Here is a 13444-nt window from a genome sequence, read left to right as displayed (position 1 = left end):
AAGAGTATGTTCCTTTGCTACACTTAAAGCATGTTGACATTGTTTTAGTTTAATGGTTTCATCTTTGCAATCATTTACAGCGTCAACAATAAACTCAAATAATTTTTCTTTACTTAAAGAATTAAGGCGAGTTTTGATGGTGTCTAGACTTGCCTCAAGAGATTCAATCTCTTCATCAGATTCGGAATTGTCAAGAGCCATAAGACAGAAGTTTGCAGTCTCCTCATTTGGTTGAGGATCATCTTCTTCCTCAGAGTCAGAGTCTCCCCATGCAGCAACCATAGCTTTCTTCATGTCAGATCGAGTATAGGATTTTTTGTATTCTTTGTTCCTATCTCTGCTCTGTTCCCTTCCTTTGCCTTTTTCTTGTTCCCATTGGGGACAATCCTTGATGAAGTGCTCAGAACTGCCACACTTATGACAAACAAGTTTGTTAGAATATTTCTTATTCTTACCTTTGTAATCACCTTTCTTCATGTTCCTAAACATTCTTTTGAATTTTCGGACCATGAGAGCAGATTCTTCTTCATCTGTTTTTGAGCCTTCACTTTCATCAGCTTTTAAGGCAATCGACTTTTGTTTGGACATGTCTCCATTTTCATTGTCCAATTGCAACTCATGAGTCATGAGGGAACCAGCAAGTTCCAAATTGAACTTAGTAAAGTCCTTAGTTTCCTGTAAGGCAGTTACCTTTGCCATCCAACGATCCCTAGGAAGGCTCCTTAGGACCTTTCGTACCTGTTCCTCAGATGTAATCACTTTACCAAGAGATGTTAGCTCATTAATTATTTAGTAAAGCGTGTAAACATGTCTTGGATAGACTCTTTTGATTTCATTTGAAAAAGTTCATATTGGTTCATCAAAAGATCTATTTTTGATCTCTTAACTTCACTCGTACCTTCATGAGTGACTTCAAGAAGATCCCAAATTTGTTTTGCGGTTTTACATCCCATGACACGATTGTGTTCATGAGGACCAAGACCACAATGAAGCAATTTTATAGCAAGAGCATTAATTTCCATCTTTTCGAAATCAGCTTTATCAAAATCAGATATAGATTTAGGAATTACCTCATTTTTTATTAGTGGTAGTGACTTCAAAATCACCTACCTCTATGACTCTCCATACCTGGTAATTGTCGGCTTTGATAAAGATCTCCATTCTGTTCTTCCAGTAAGTGTAAAACTTACCATTGAACATTGGTGGCCTCTGCGTAGAGTACCCTTCTTCCAGTTTCTCTCTAGTATTCATATTTTTCAAGATCTTGAACTCAACAGGGTTTCCTGAATATTAGAGTTCCCGCTCTGATACCAATTGTTGTATAATATGAGCACTATAAGAGGGGGGGTGAATTATAGTGAGAGAATAAGCTACTTTTTGCGGAATTAAAAGTAAACTTGGGAACAAACAATGGGAACACGAGAGATTTTACGAGGAAAAACTTCCTAGGCCTAGTAGGAAGAAACAACCTCGACCACAAGGGATTTTAAACAACTTTCCACTATAATAGGCCAAAAAACTCTGATTACAACCTATTACTTTTCTCTCGATTCTCAACTTAAGTCACTCAACTCAAGTTCCCAACGACAGTTCCCAACAACTGACGTTTTCTCTCAAACTTCACTCGAAGTTCCTTTCTCTTTCTCTTGCTTCACTCAAAGCTTTCTCACACTTACAAGAGTTCACTCAAACCCTTTTTCTCAAAAATACACTTTGTAAACAATGGAAGAGTAATAAAACTCGATTAATGTAAGTATGAATTCCTTAAGGAAAAGGCACTGACACTTTAGATAACTTAAGACAAATTAACTAAGTCAGACACATTTTTCTCAAATGAATTAGGCGCCTATTTATAGACTATTAAGACAAGACATGATTTCCACTAACTTAGACCATTATCACATGTTCTCCATGATGTTTAATTAATTAATTAAATTAAATTAATTATTCCATGTCATGTAAAGTATCCACTAATCCACTACTTCACTTCATAGAAGCAGTAACATATTACGTGGTTTTTGCAAACTTGGAGAATAATTAAACTTATTTAATTTAATTAAATACTTGGAGGATAATTAACTTAAGCCACTAAATCCACTAACTACATAAACGTTAGCAGTAAACCTTAGGCGTGTAATCTAGATTTTAGGAAATAAATAAATAAAATACTTTAGCTAGTTTTTAGGAAAAATATCTTTTTCAAAATCTTTTATAAAACCGGAAAACAGTTTTTATATTTCAAAAAATCCGAAACATTTTGAAAACCGGAAATAATATATTTTTCGAAAACTAAATCTTTTAAATAAAATATAAAAGATAAAATATATATTTTAAAAAGATAATATTTGAAAATCAGTTATTTTAAAATCAGAAAATCTTTTTAAAATCTTTTCCTAACAAACTTAAACTAACTTCCTAAAATAATGGATCTTAGTCAAATTATCCCTAAAAACTCTAACAACTATATTGGGCACACAATTATCTTAGGCGCACAATATTAGTCACTTAGAAGTTCCTAAATTAGTTTTAAGTCTTGTTCCCTAATTATTAAGTCTTGTTCCTAAGCCTTGTTCCTATAGTGCCAGGTCTGTTCCTTTCATGGGAACAGAACCAAGTTCCTTTGAGAATTCACCACGAACTTAATAAAGCTTTTACTCAACCTTAACAAGAAGATTAATAAATACCCTAATGTATTCTAATCTTCATTCCATGCTTGATTCTTCATTTCTCGAACATCTTTACTTCGATCTTGATTAATTCTCCGCTTTAATCTTCAATCAAGTATTCTCTTAGCTCGAGCATGAATTACCTTGCAATCAACATAAATAAAATATACTAGGAAAAATTGACAAGAATAATCCCAACTTTCTGCTGTCTTCTTAAAATAATCCCAACTTTGAATTATTCCAGAATAATCCTAACTTTGAGGGAATCTTCTCAAAATAAACCGAAGTATCACTTTTCTTGCATATACTAATCCGTTTTAGGTCTATAATATATAAAAAATTAATAGTTCGGATTATTTTGAGAAGGTACTCCCTAAAGTTGGGATTATTCAAAAATAATCCAAAGTTGGGATTATTTTTAGAAGACTGGTGAAAGTTGGGATCATTTATGTCATTTTTTCCAATATACTATGTCTTTTGTAGTTAGGTCATCTTCAAAACTCAAGGGTCAACACGAATTACAACGAAATCAAATAAAATTTTTAAAACTCAATAAAAACCGATGCATAAGTTAAAGGTAATTCGTATGATTTGAAGACAATTTTTCTAATATTGTTAAACTTAAAGGTTTATTATATTTTTTAAATAATGTTAATCTAAAAGCTTTCTTATATACTTTTATGCAGGTCCAAATTTTTACCCATAATAACTACAACACTGGAGTTGGTAGTTTGCTTGATGCCAGAAGAGTTGGACACACTATGTCAAGTTACTTGCTAGGACTAATTTGGCTATCTTCAACCTCCGCGAATAATATAGTGATATGTCATTATTTGCTTAAAAAAACACTTAAACGACTAAATATGGATACTATTATTAGATATAGAGAGATCTTTATAAGAATGCGACAGACGATAAGGACAAGAAGGACGGAGAATTTTGCAAAGGAGCCACCATTTGTTTGTCAGAGCAAAAAAAAAAGGATCATATGAAGGGCGACATGTGGGAGATACACGATTACTATTCCGTCGATAATGATTATAATAGATTGGACTGTTATGATTGCAAGTGTGATGTAGAAGTTAGATTTTTATTCACTATGATGAATTATTGAAGAACATTTTATTTTTATTAGTTAATGTTTTCATTTATAATAGTTATAAATAAAAATTTAGAGCCAATATTGTGTAATTTTATATTATCTATATAATTTCTTATTATTGTATATGTTATTTGTATTCAATTGTGTATTAACTAAATATATTTTTTAGCATTAATCTTTCATGTTTCGAATAATATATTTTAAAATATCTAATATAAGTAATTTCTATATATGTTCGAAATTTTTAAGTTGAACCACTAACTCTTATTAAATTAATATTCTGCAAAGGAACGAACTTTCTGAAACAGATTTGAACTGGTGTCGTCGGACGGTGACACATTGCCCCAATCTACTGACGAGCATACTGCTAACACCAACGAGCCAACTAACGACACTTGCTAGCAATCAATGACATCAGGTAACCTCCCTTCCATGTGAACTTTGGGAGTCTCTTATTATTCTGTCACTGACGACACTTGCATAATTCCAGAAAACACCATGTCCACCAGGTCGAAGACACCAATCGTCGCCCTCTCTGAAGGAGAAATGTTGGAACGGGCCAAGAAGAGGAAGCAATCTGCTAGCAACCTAGCGGTGACGTTGTCACCCATGAATGCTCCTAAAGTCGCCAGGACGGCGGGTTCAACTGATGCCCCAAGGGTAACTAGGACGCCACTCCAAGAGGGAGAGACTTTCACCATCAGTCTCCCTAAGAACTTCTGCGAGATCACCGCGCCAACTATCTTCCTGTCGGCAGAGAAGTTAGCGTTCCCTGCTCCCCAACATCGCTTGGCTAGTCTCCCTTTGGGAACGGTGGCGAATGAAGGACTGGCTATGCAAATCATGTAAGTCCTCCAACACATATTACATTAATTGCTTGTATAAAAATTTACTTACTAACGACGACCGTCCATGTAAGCCGTCCAAAATTCATTGGCTTTGTGTTCTGCTGCCCTTACTTTGGGAAGGAATGCAAAACTTTGCGTGAGAAATTAGAGAGATCCACTTCGGCCCTGACAGCGACAGAGAAGAAGGTGTCAAAACTTTCCGCTGATCTGACCAAGGAGAAAAAGTATAACGCCGACCATGCGGCTGACATGGCTTCATTGAAGGAAGAGACGGACGCCACGGTGGCAAGCCTCCGTGAAGAGGTGATGGACGCTGCTAGCCACTATACTTGGAAGACCAAGGCTAGGCTGATGAAGCAATTTCTGGAGGGGCAGACGTCATCATGGACTCCCGAGGCGGATGTCAGGCCGTTCCTGGAAGTGTTTGGGACTCCCGAAGATTTGCTTCCTGACGGCGTCAGCACCATTAACACCATGGCGACTGCTGATTCTGGCGTCAACACCGAGGCTACTGACGCTACCTGATTTCTCCATGATTTCTGCAAGGTGTTGTGACACCTATAACAAATAGTTAGTTATGTAATGTACTTTTGGAGGTGCTGTGTCACCAAACTTGGATGTTTTAACTTTGTTTTGTGTGGTGTTATTGTGAAACTTTAAACCCTAATTTGCGTAGTTCTTTTCTATTGTTATGATGATGTTAAGTTTATGTTCATAATTCATGTTTTCCTATACCATGTTCGTTTGTCATGAATGTTGTTTATGTATGTATGCGAACACAAATACGTATGTGTGTAAATGCATGCGTATGTAAGGTACCTTGTCATGTTAGCCATGTGATGTTTTTGGCTGCAATGAAGGGTTAATGCCACTTCCAGCTAAACACACTGGTCTATTAATGTTGTGATTGTAGAAGATGTTATGGTCCGTCCGACAGGATAGGGCATTCGTCATGTAAGGTGTTTATGAGATGTGCGTTGCCCCTGTGTCATCATGGGACGTCCATAAGAGGCGTGTAACCAATAATACTAACGCCGGTCGTAATGACATTTATCTGTGTGATGAAAGAACCTACAAAATTGTTAATATACCTCAAGTGCTAACGTTAGTTAGATGAAAAACATGACGTGAATTTCCAACCAAGCGAAATAATGATATGACAAATTAAACATGACATTACTTACTTTCACTACTGACTACATAATGACATGTCGATCAAAAGTGATAACGTTTGAGGTGGACGGCGTTCCAACTCCTTGGGACAGACTTGCCGTCTTTGGTACATATACGGTAGGCGCCGTTTTCCACTATCTTTTGAATTCGGTACGGACCTTCCCATGCTGGCGCCAACTTCCCTGCGTTGAGTTCCTTAGTGTTTTGGAAGACTTCTCTCAGGACCCAGTCCCCAACATTGAATGTTTTGGCTTTGACATTTTTATTGAAGCTTCTAGCCACTATCTATTGTTGGGACCCCATACGAACAAGTGCTGCCTCTCTTAACTCTTCACTGGTAACAATATCGTGGCTTAACTCTTCTTCGTTTCTCTCTGGTGTCAGCAGTCCATATCGTGACGTCGGGATGCGTACCTTATGAGGGAGGACGGCCTCACATCCATATACTAAAGAGAAAGGGGTTTGCCCCGTTGCCGTCCTGGGGGTAATATTATTTGCCCAGAGAATTGACGGGAGCTCTTCCGCCCATTTACCTTTGGCTGCCTTGAGGCGTCTTTTGATGACTTTGATAATTGACTTGTTACTTGACTCATCTTGTCCATTTGTTTGTGGGTATCTAGGCGTTGCCGTGCTGAGCTGTATGTTCCATTTGGCCAGGAAGTTTCGCGTGGGGGTACTAATGAATTGAGAGTCGTTGTCACAAATGATTTAAGAGGGGACGCCAAACCTGCAAATGATGTTACGCCAAATAAATGTAATAACCTCTTTACCGTACCTGAGCAAATGAGTTAGCTTCAATCCATTTAGCACTAGTAGAATAAATGCTATTTGCTGCGGTCAAAAAGTGGCATATTGCTGCGGTTTTGGGCGCACAACAATTAAGGGGGAAGCAATAGGTAAATAGTATAGAGAAATAATGAGTTAACGCTAGCATGAACACTTTTTGCCTCGGTGCTTGGGGAAGTTTCCCGACGACGTCCATGTCCCAGGTAATGAAGGGCCATGGGGTAATAGTAGGGTGTAGCTTTTCTGCTGGTTTGTGTGACATGGCCGCATGTCGCTGGCAGGCGTCGCATTTCTTGGCATACTCGACAGTGTCTTGGCGCAACGTCGGCCAATAGTATCCCATGTATGCATAGGGTTCTGTTGGAAAGACTACATCCTCCCAAATGATTGCCACAACATCCGTCATGCATCTCTTGCAACACTTGGTGGCGCTCATCGCCGTTGAGACATCTCAAGTACGGTCCTGCAATGGACTTACGAAAAAGGATACCATCAAGTAGAACATACATTGAAGATCTAAAGCGTACCTTTCGAGCTTATAGCCTATCTTCAGGAAGGATGTCGTCCTTAAGGTATTGGATGATTGGCGTCTGCCAACTTAGTGAATGAGTCGCAATGTCATTGACGTCATCAATTTTAGTTGGTTTATCAATTGCAGGTGACGACAGATGTACTATGGGTATGCTTTTGAATCCTGACTTTCTCATGGCTGACCCAATGTTTGCCAACGCATCTGTCTGTGTCTTCTGGTCCCTGGGGATTTGAAAAATGTCAAAACTTACGAAAGATTTTACCTTTAGTTGAACGGCGTCCAGATATGCCATCATTTTCGAATATTTGGCGGCAAATTCCCCTTTGATTTGACTGACGATTAGTAATGAGTCGTTGTAGGCTTCCACTTCAGTGGCGTTTAAGTCTTTGGCTAATAGTAACACATCTAACAACGCTTCATATTCTGCTTCGTTGTTGGTAGCCTTGAAGTCGAAACTATAGCTCGGGCTATGATGTCCCCTTGTGGTGACTTTAGCAATATTCCTAGGTCAGCGCCCCAGAAGTTGGAGGATCCATCTACATGTAAGATCCATTTATTGTTAGTCGTATTAACTTGAAGCATACTTGCCTCGGTCTGTGCCGTCGCTTCCAATCTAGGGCTAAAGTAGGCCACAAAGTCCGCTAATGCTTGCGACTTTATAGTTGTTCTTGGCTGATATGAAATGTCGTAAATGCTGAGGGTAATTGCCCATTTACTCATTCTTCCCGTCAATTCTGGATGTCTCAAAATTGACTTAACAGGATAGTTAGTTTTGACAGGAATAGAATGTGCCTCAAAATAATGTTTTAATTTTTTGGACGCCGTCACTATTGCCAGGACGAGCTTTTCCAAGGAAGAATACCCGGTTTCGGCGTCGACCAATGAATTACTTACATAGTATACCGGCAACTGTCCTTCTTGTCCTTCCCTGGCCAAGATGACACTTACCGAGGATTCACTGACGGCGACGTATAATTCTAGTGGCTCGTCTGCCGATGGCTTGGACAGCAATGACGGCGTCATAAGATATTGCTTGAGATCTTGGAGGGCTTGTTCATGCTCCGACGTCCATTCTGTTGAAGTTAAAATTATGAGAATAAAAGAGGATGGCTACGGAAGAAATGATTGTGTATAACTACAAAGCAAAGCAAAACAGAACTCTTATATTGAATAACTTGCACACATTACACTAACTGACGTACATTACTAACTCTTTAAATAGAGATAAGCTAAACAATTAAACCTAGAAAGGTGGAAGCATAAACCACCATTTCCTATATTAATGCAATTTTATTTGACCCACTAACACTTAGCTAACCCACTAAACATGCACGCACATTCTCTTATGATAACAGAACATTAACACTAGTTTGACTAATACTAACTACCCACAACCCACTAATTGGAAGGAATCTTAACAACTTTGAAACAATAATATCCAACATACCCCCTTGATTCAAAGTTCATAATTTGTAACGACTAACATAATTGCTAATATATTTTCAAAATTAACTAATGTTGCTCATCACATTTTAACGTGCAACAATTGCTGGACTTCAACACACATGGACAGTAATGCTCGAACACCACATGACTTGAACTTGACCACAAACACGACCTCAACTACGAACATGAACGCGACTTCGAACACGACCTCGACCACTACTTTCCCGACACATGACGTTAGAAGAGTCGTTCCTCTTCTTCTTCAACCTTTTGAGCAAGATTGGCTTGCTCTTTCTCTTTCATATCCCTTTGTTTGTCCCAACAACGGTCTTCTTTATGACCAAATCTTTTGCAGTAGTAGCACTTAATGCTACTCATACGCCCTCCATTTTCTTCTTGACCACGACCCATACCTCGACTATCACCACTTTGACTATAACCACGACCACGACTGCTACCTTGAACACCACCACGACCACGACCTCGATCATTTTCAAATTACCAATCACTTGACGACTCTCCATGCACTTGGAAAGCTTTCTCTTCCATTTTATCATCATTACTCCGGATTCTTTCTTCATGAGTGATAAGAGAACACATCAACTCATCAAAGGTATATGTTGAGAAGTCCTTAGACTCCTCAATTGCAGCAACCACATACCTAAAATCCTTATGTAAAGTTCTCAAGACCTTACTAACAACTTTCTCATTTTCAATGATTTCACCATAAGATTTCATCTGATTTACAATCCCAGAAACTCTAGACAAGTAACTTTGAACTGTCTCTTTCTCTTTATGACTTAAATTGTCAAAACTAGAACGAAGCGATTGTAGTTTTACAACGATTACCTTCTTATCACCAAAGTACTCACGTTTGATCATGTCCCACGCCTCCTTTGCTGTCTTGGCTGAGGAAATTCGTGGAAAAAGTTCGTCATCCATTGCTGACTGGATGATAAATAGAGCTTTTGCATTTAATTTGCGATTTTCACGTAACTTTTTGTCGGGTACCTCTGGTGGCTCCTCCGGTTCTTCATGCTCGCTCTCAACAATATCCCATAACTCTTGGGATTGAAACATGGTTTGCATTTTAATACTCCATAAATGATACTTCTCACCCTTAAAAATTGGAATGAAGGGTTGAGATGTGATACATTAACACCATTGTTTGCCATCACTTACACTCACTGTGTTTACAGACTCAAATCTCACTCGACCCACAATAATTTTTGAAACACATGACTCACGACTTTTAAAGGTTTAGGATCGAACCCAGATTAGCTCTTGATACCATGTTGAAGTTAAAATTATGTGAATAAAAGAGGATGGCTGCGGAAGAAATGATTGTGTATAACTACAAAGCAAAGCAAAACAGAGCACTTATATTGAATAACTTGCACACATTACACTAACTGACGTACATTACTAACTCTTTAAATAGAGATAAGCTAAACAATTAAACCTAGAAAGGTGGAAGCATAAACCACCATTTCCTATATTAATGCAATTTCATTTGACCCACTAACACTTAGCTAGCCCACTAAACATGCACGCACATTCTCTTATGATAACAGAACATTAACACTAGTTTGACTAATACTAACTACCCACAACCCACTAATTGGAAGGAATCTTAACAGCTTTGAAACAATAATATCCAACACATTCAAATCCTTTGTTCTTCTTCAGGACGTTATAGAACAACCGACATTTGTCGGAAGACTTCGAAATGAACCGGTTCAATGCGGCGACACGTCTAGTTAACTTTTGCACTTTCTTCAAATTTTGTGGCGACTGGATGTTGAGGATAGCTTTGATTTGATCTGGGCTAGCTTCGATGCCATGCTTGGTGATTATGTATCTCAAGAATTTACCTGCGGACACTCCCAAAGAACATTTTGAAGGGTTTAATTTCATGCCATACCTTCGAATGACGTCGAATGATTGCTGCAGATGTGATACATGATCATGTGCTGTTTTGACTTGACCAACATGTCATCTATATAGACCTCCATGGTGCCCCCTTTCTGGTCTTTGAACATGGTGTTGACTAAGCGCTGATAGGTCGCACCTGCATTCTTTAATCCGAACGACATGACCTTGTAACAGTAGATGCCGCGGTCGGTGAGAAATGACGTCTTTTCTTGGTCTTCTGGGTGCATGAGTATTTGATTGTATCCCGAGAAGATATCCATGAATGTCAACAACTCATGTCCTGCAGTGGCATCCACTAAGGCATCGATGTGCGACAGAGGGAGTGAATCCTTTGGACAGGCTTTGTTGAGATCGGTTAAGTCAATGCAAACCCTCCATTTTTACCATTCTTCTTTCCTACAACAACGACGTTAGCTAACCAATCAGGGTATTTTACTTCCCTTACCTTACTGGTGTCAATCAATTTCTGAACCTCGTCATTGATGATTTGGTTTCGCTCGGGGGCGAATTTGCGCCTTTTTTGCTTGACTGGTTTGTAGTTGGGGTCAACATTGAGTTTATGCGTAATCACGTCAGGGTCTATTCCTGTGACATCTTCATGTGACCATGTAAAACAATCAGTGTTAGCCGTTAAAAACTCGATTATCTGTTGACGGATGTCGAGAGACAATGCAGCTCCTATCTTGACGGTTCGATATGGCTTGCTAGGGTCTAATATGACCTCATCTACTTGTTGTTCGTAAAAATCTTGTTCTCCCAATGTCTGCGTCTGTAATTGCTATGCCTCCGATTTCCTTGGTTTGAAGGACATTTTGTAGCACTCCCTCGCAATCCGTCTGTCCCCTTTGATCTCTTGCACCCCCCATTTTGTGGGAAATTTTAAGGACTGATGGTGCGACGGCGAGACAACCTTCATGATATGGATCCAAGGCCTGCCTAAAATCACATTATAAGAAGAAGGACAATCAATGACATAGAATTTAGTTGGCATGTTAACTCCCTTAGCGAAGGTGGGCAGCGTCACTTCTCCCATGGTATGTTTGGATTCTCCACTAAATCCGACAAGGACAGTGGATTTTCGGATGACGTCTCGCTCGTCGATCCCCATGTCTTCTAGAGCACCTCTCATAAGGATGCTTGCCAAACTGCCATTATCAACTAACACACGTTTAAGTAGGCAATTACTAATAGTTAACGATATTACCAGTCCGTCATGATGTATATCTCTTTCGTCACCAAGATCAGCGTCGTCAAAAGTGATGGGCATAGCCTCCAATTCAGCGTCGTGTGGATGACAGAGTTCTTTTAGGACGTCGTTCTGATTTAGTCCGTCTCTAGCGTGTCGCTTAGCTGCAGAGTATGTTAGTCCACAAATATCTGATCCACCACTGATAACATTGATTACCTTTACATGTGCTGATGAAGAGGGTGGTTGGTGTCGATCCTCGCCTATCGATGTTGTTTCCTTCCCTTTTTCCGTCAGCAGATCTTTCAGATAACCTAGCTTCAACAGGTGGGCTACTTCTCGTCTCAAGGCGACGCACTTGTCAGTATGATGCCCATGGTCTCCGTGGAATTCACACCACTTGGATTTGTCACGATGGCCGTCGACTTTTCGTTCCTGTAAGGCCATTTAACAGCAGTTCCCAAAGAATGTAAAGTATTAATAATACCTCTCATGGTGACATTAAAGCCGTATTCAACGAGCCTAGGGGGCAAGCCAGGGTCGCTCTTCCAATCGTTGGCAGATCCGACATGACGGACGCTGTGGACTTCTTGTGGTCGCTTATATGGCTTCTGGCGCCATGACGTCTGCTTGTTGGTCACCGTCTTCTGGCTGTCAGCACTAGCATAGGCTTTTCTGGACTGCATGTCTTCCTCCACCCTGATTTGGGCCAGCGCCTTAGCTTGGGCGTCTTCGAATGTCTGGCAAGGATACTTGGTCAACTCCTTGTAGAGGTCTGATTCTTCGTCCAACCCTCGCCTGAAAGCTTCAATGGCCGTCCTGGCATCACAATTTGGAATGGACACCTTTTCTCTGTTAAATCTGTTCACATATTCTTTAAGAGATTCATCAGATTTTTGCACAATCCTGTACAAATCACTAGCTTGTTTCTCCATCTTACGACTACTAGCAAACTACATATTAAAGATATTAACTAATTGAGCAAAAGAAGAGACAATCCCATTATTGAGATTAAGGAACCACTGTAATGCCGGTCCGGTCAGCGTTGAGCCGAAGCCTTTGCACATGCACGCCTCCCACATGTTTTTTGGGATTGAAATGGTGATCATTCTTTGCTTGTACTGGGCGACATGGTCGTTGGGATCTGTGGTGCCGTCATAGAGCTTCATGGATGGGACGGAGAATCGCTTGGGCACCTCGATCAACGCGATGGGGTCGGCGAAGGGAGAATCAGCATAGCTATTTGGGGTGGCCTTCTCCATTGGTCGGGGGACGCCAGGAATACGGGCGATCATGTCTTCCAATTGCTGGAGATGCTGCTGGACGGGATCATCAAGACGGCGACAAGGTTGACCCTGGAACGGCTCCTTCGGGGGATTGATGTCACCATCATCATCACCATCGCCATCTTCCTTTTCTGACTCGTCAGCGTCTTCATTAATGACATGGTTCAGAGGAGTCTCGAACCCTTCGGCGTCCAAATTGCGCATGCTGGGGACGTCGCTGGTGTTGCGAGGCTTTGGCCTTTTCGAGGGTTTCTAGGCAGACTTCAAGCTCTGGTTCTCCATGCAGGACGCGACGTAGCTTTCTTTCAACGTTGCCATCTCGGCTTTGATGCGGTTGAGCTCGTCGATAACCTCTTGGGTGGTGATCCATTGTCCTGCCATTGAAAACACAAAAGGAGGGGAGAATACGGAAAAACTAATGTATACAAAGTAAAATACAAAGAAGATGATTGCGAATTGATGTATAAAGATCTTGCTGTGGCCC

The 13444-nt window shown here is 40.1% G+C and overlaps 1 protein-coding gene across 1 annotated transcript; it reads right to left on the bottom strand.

Moving 5' to 3' along the window:
* Positions 1-11266: 11266 nt before the first annotated feature.
* On the bottom strand, positions 11267-13164 carry LOC104901388 (uncharacterized). Its single transcript, XM_010688959.1, has 3 exons — positions 12670-13164; positions 12253-12627; positions 11267-12109 (listed from the first exon to the last, which is right to left on the bottom strand). Exons 1-3 carry the CDS (start codon positions 13162-13164, stop codon positions 11267-11269), a joined length of 1713 nt encoding a protein of 570 aa, XP_010687261.1.
* Between the last annotated feature and the right edge of the window lie 280 nt (positions 13165-13444).

Source organism: Beta vulgaris, chromosome 1 (assembly GCF_026745355.1).
Source record: "Beta vulgaris subsp. vulgaris cultivar EL10 chromosome 1, EL10.2, whole genome shotgun sequence".
Taxonomy (NCBI): domain Eukaryota; kingdom Viridiplantae; phylum Streptophyta; class Magnoliopsida; order Caryophyllales; family Amaranthaceae; genus Beta; species Beta vulgaris.
Note: the sequence above shows the minus strand (reverse complement) of the source record. Positions and strands in the feature narration are given on the sequence as shown.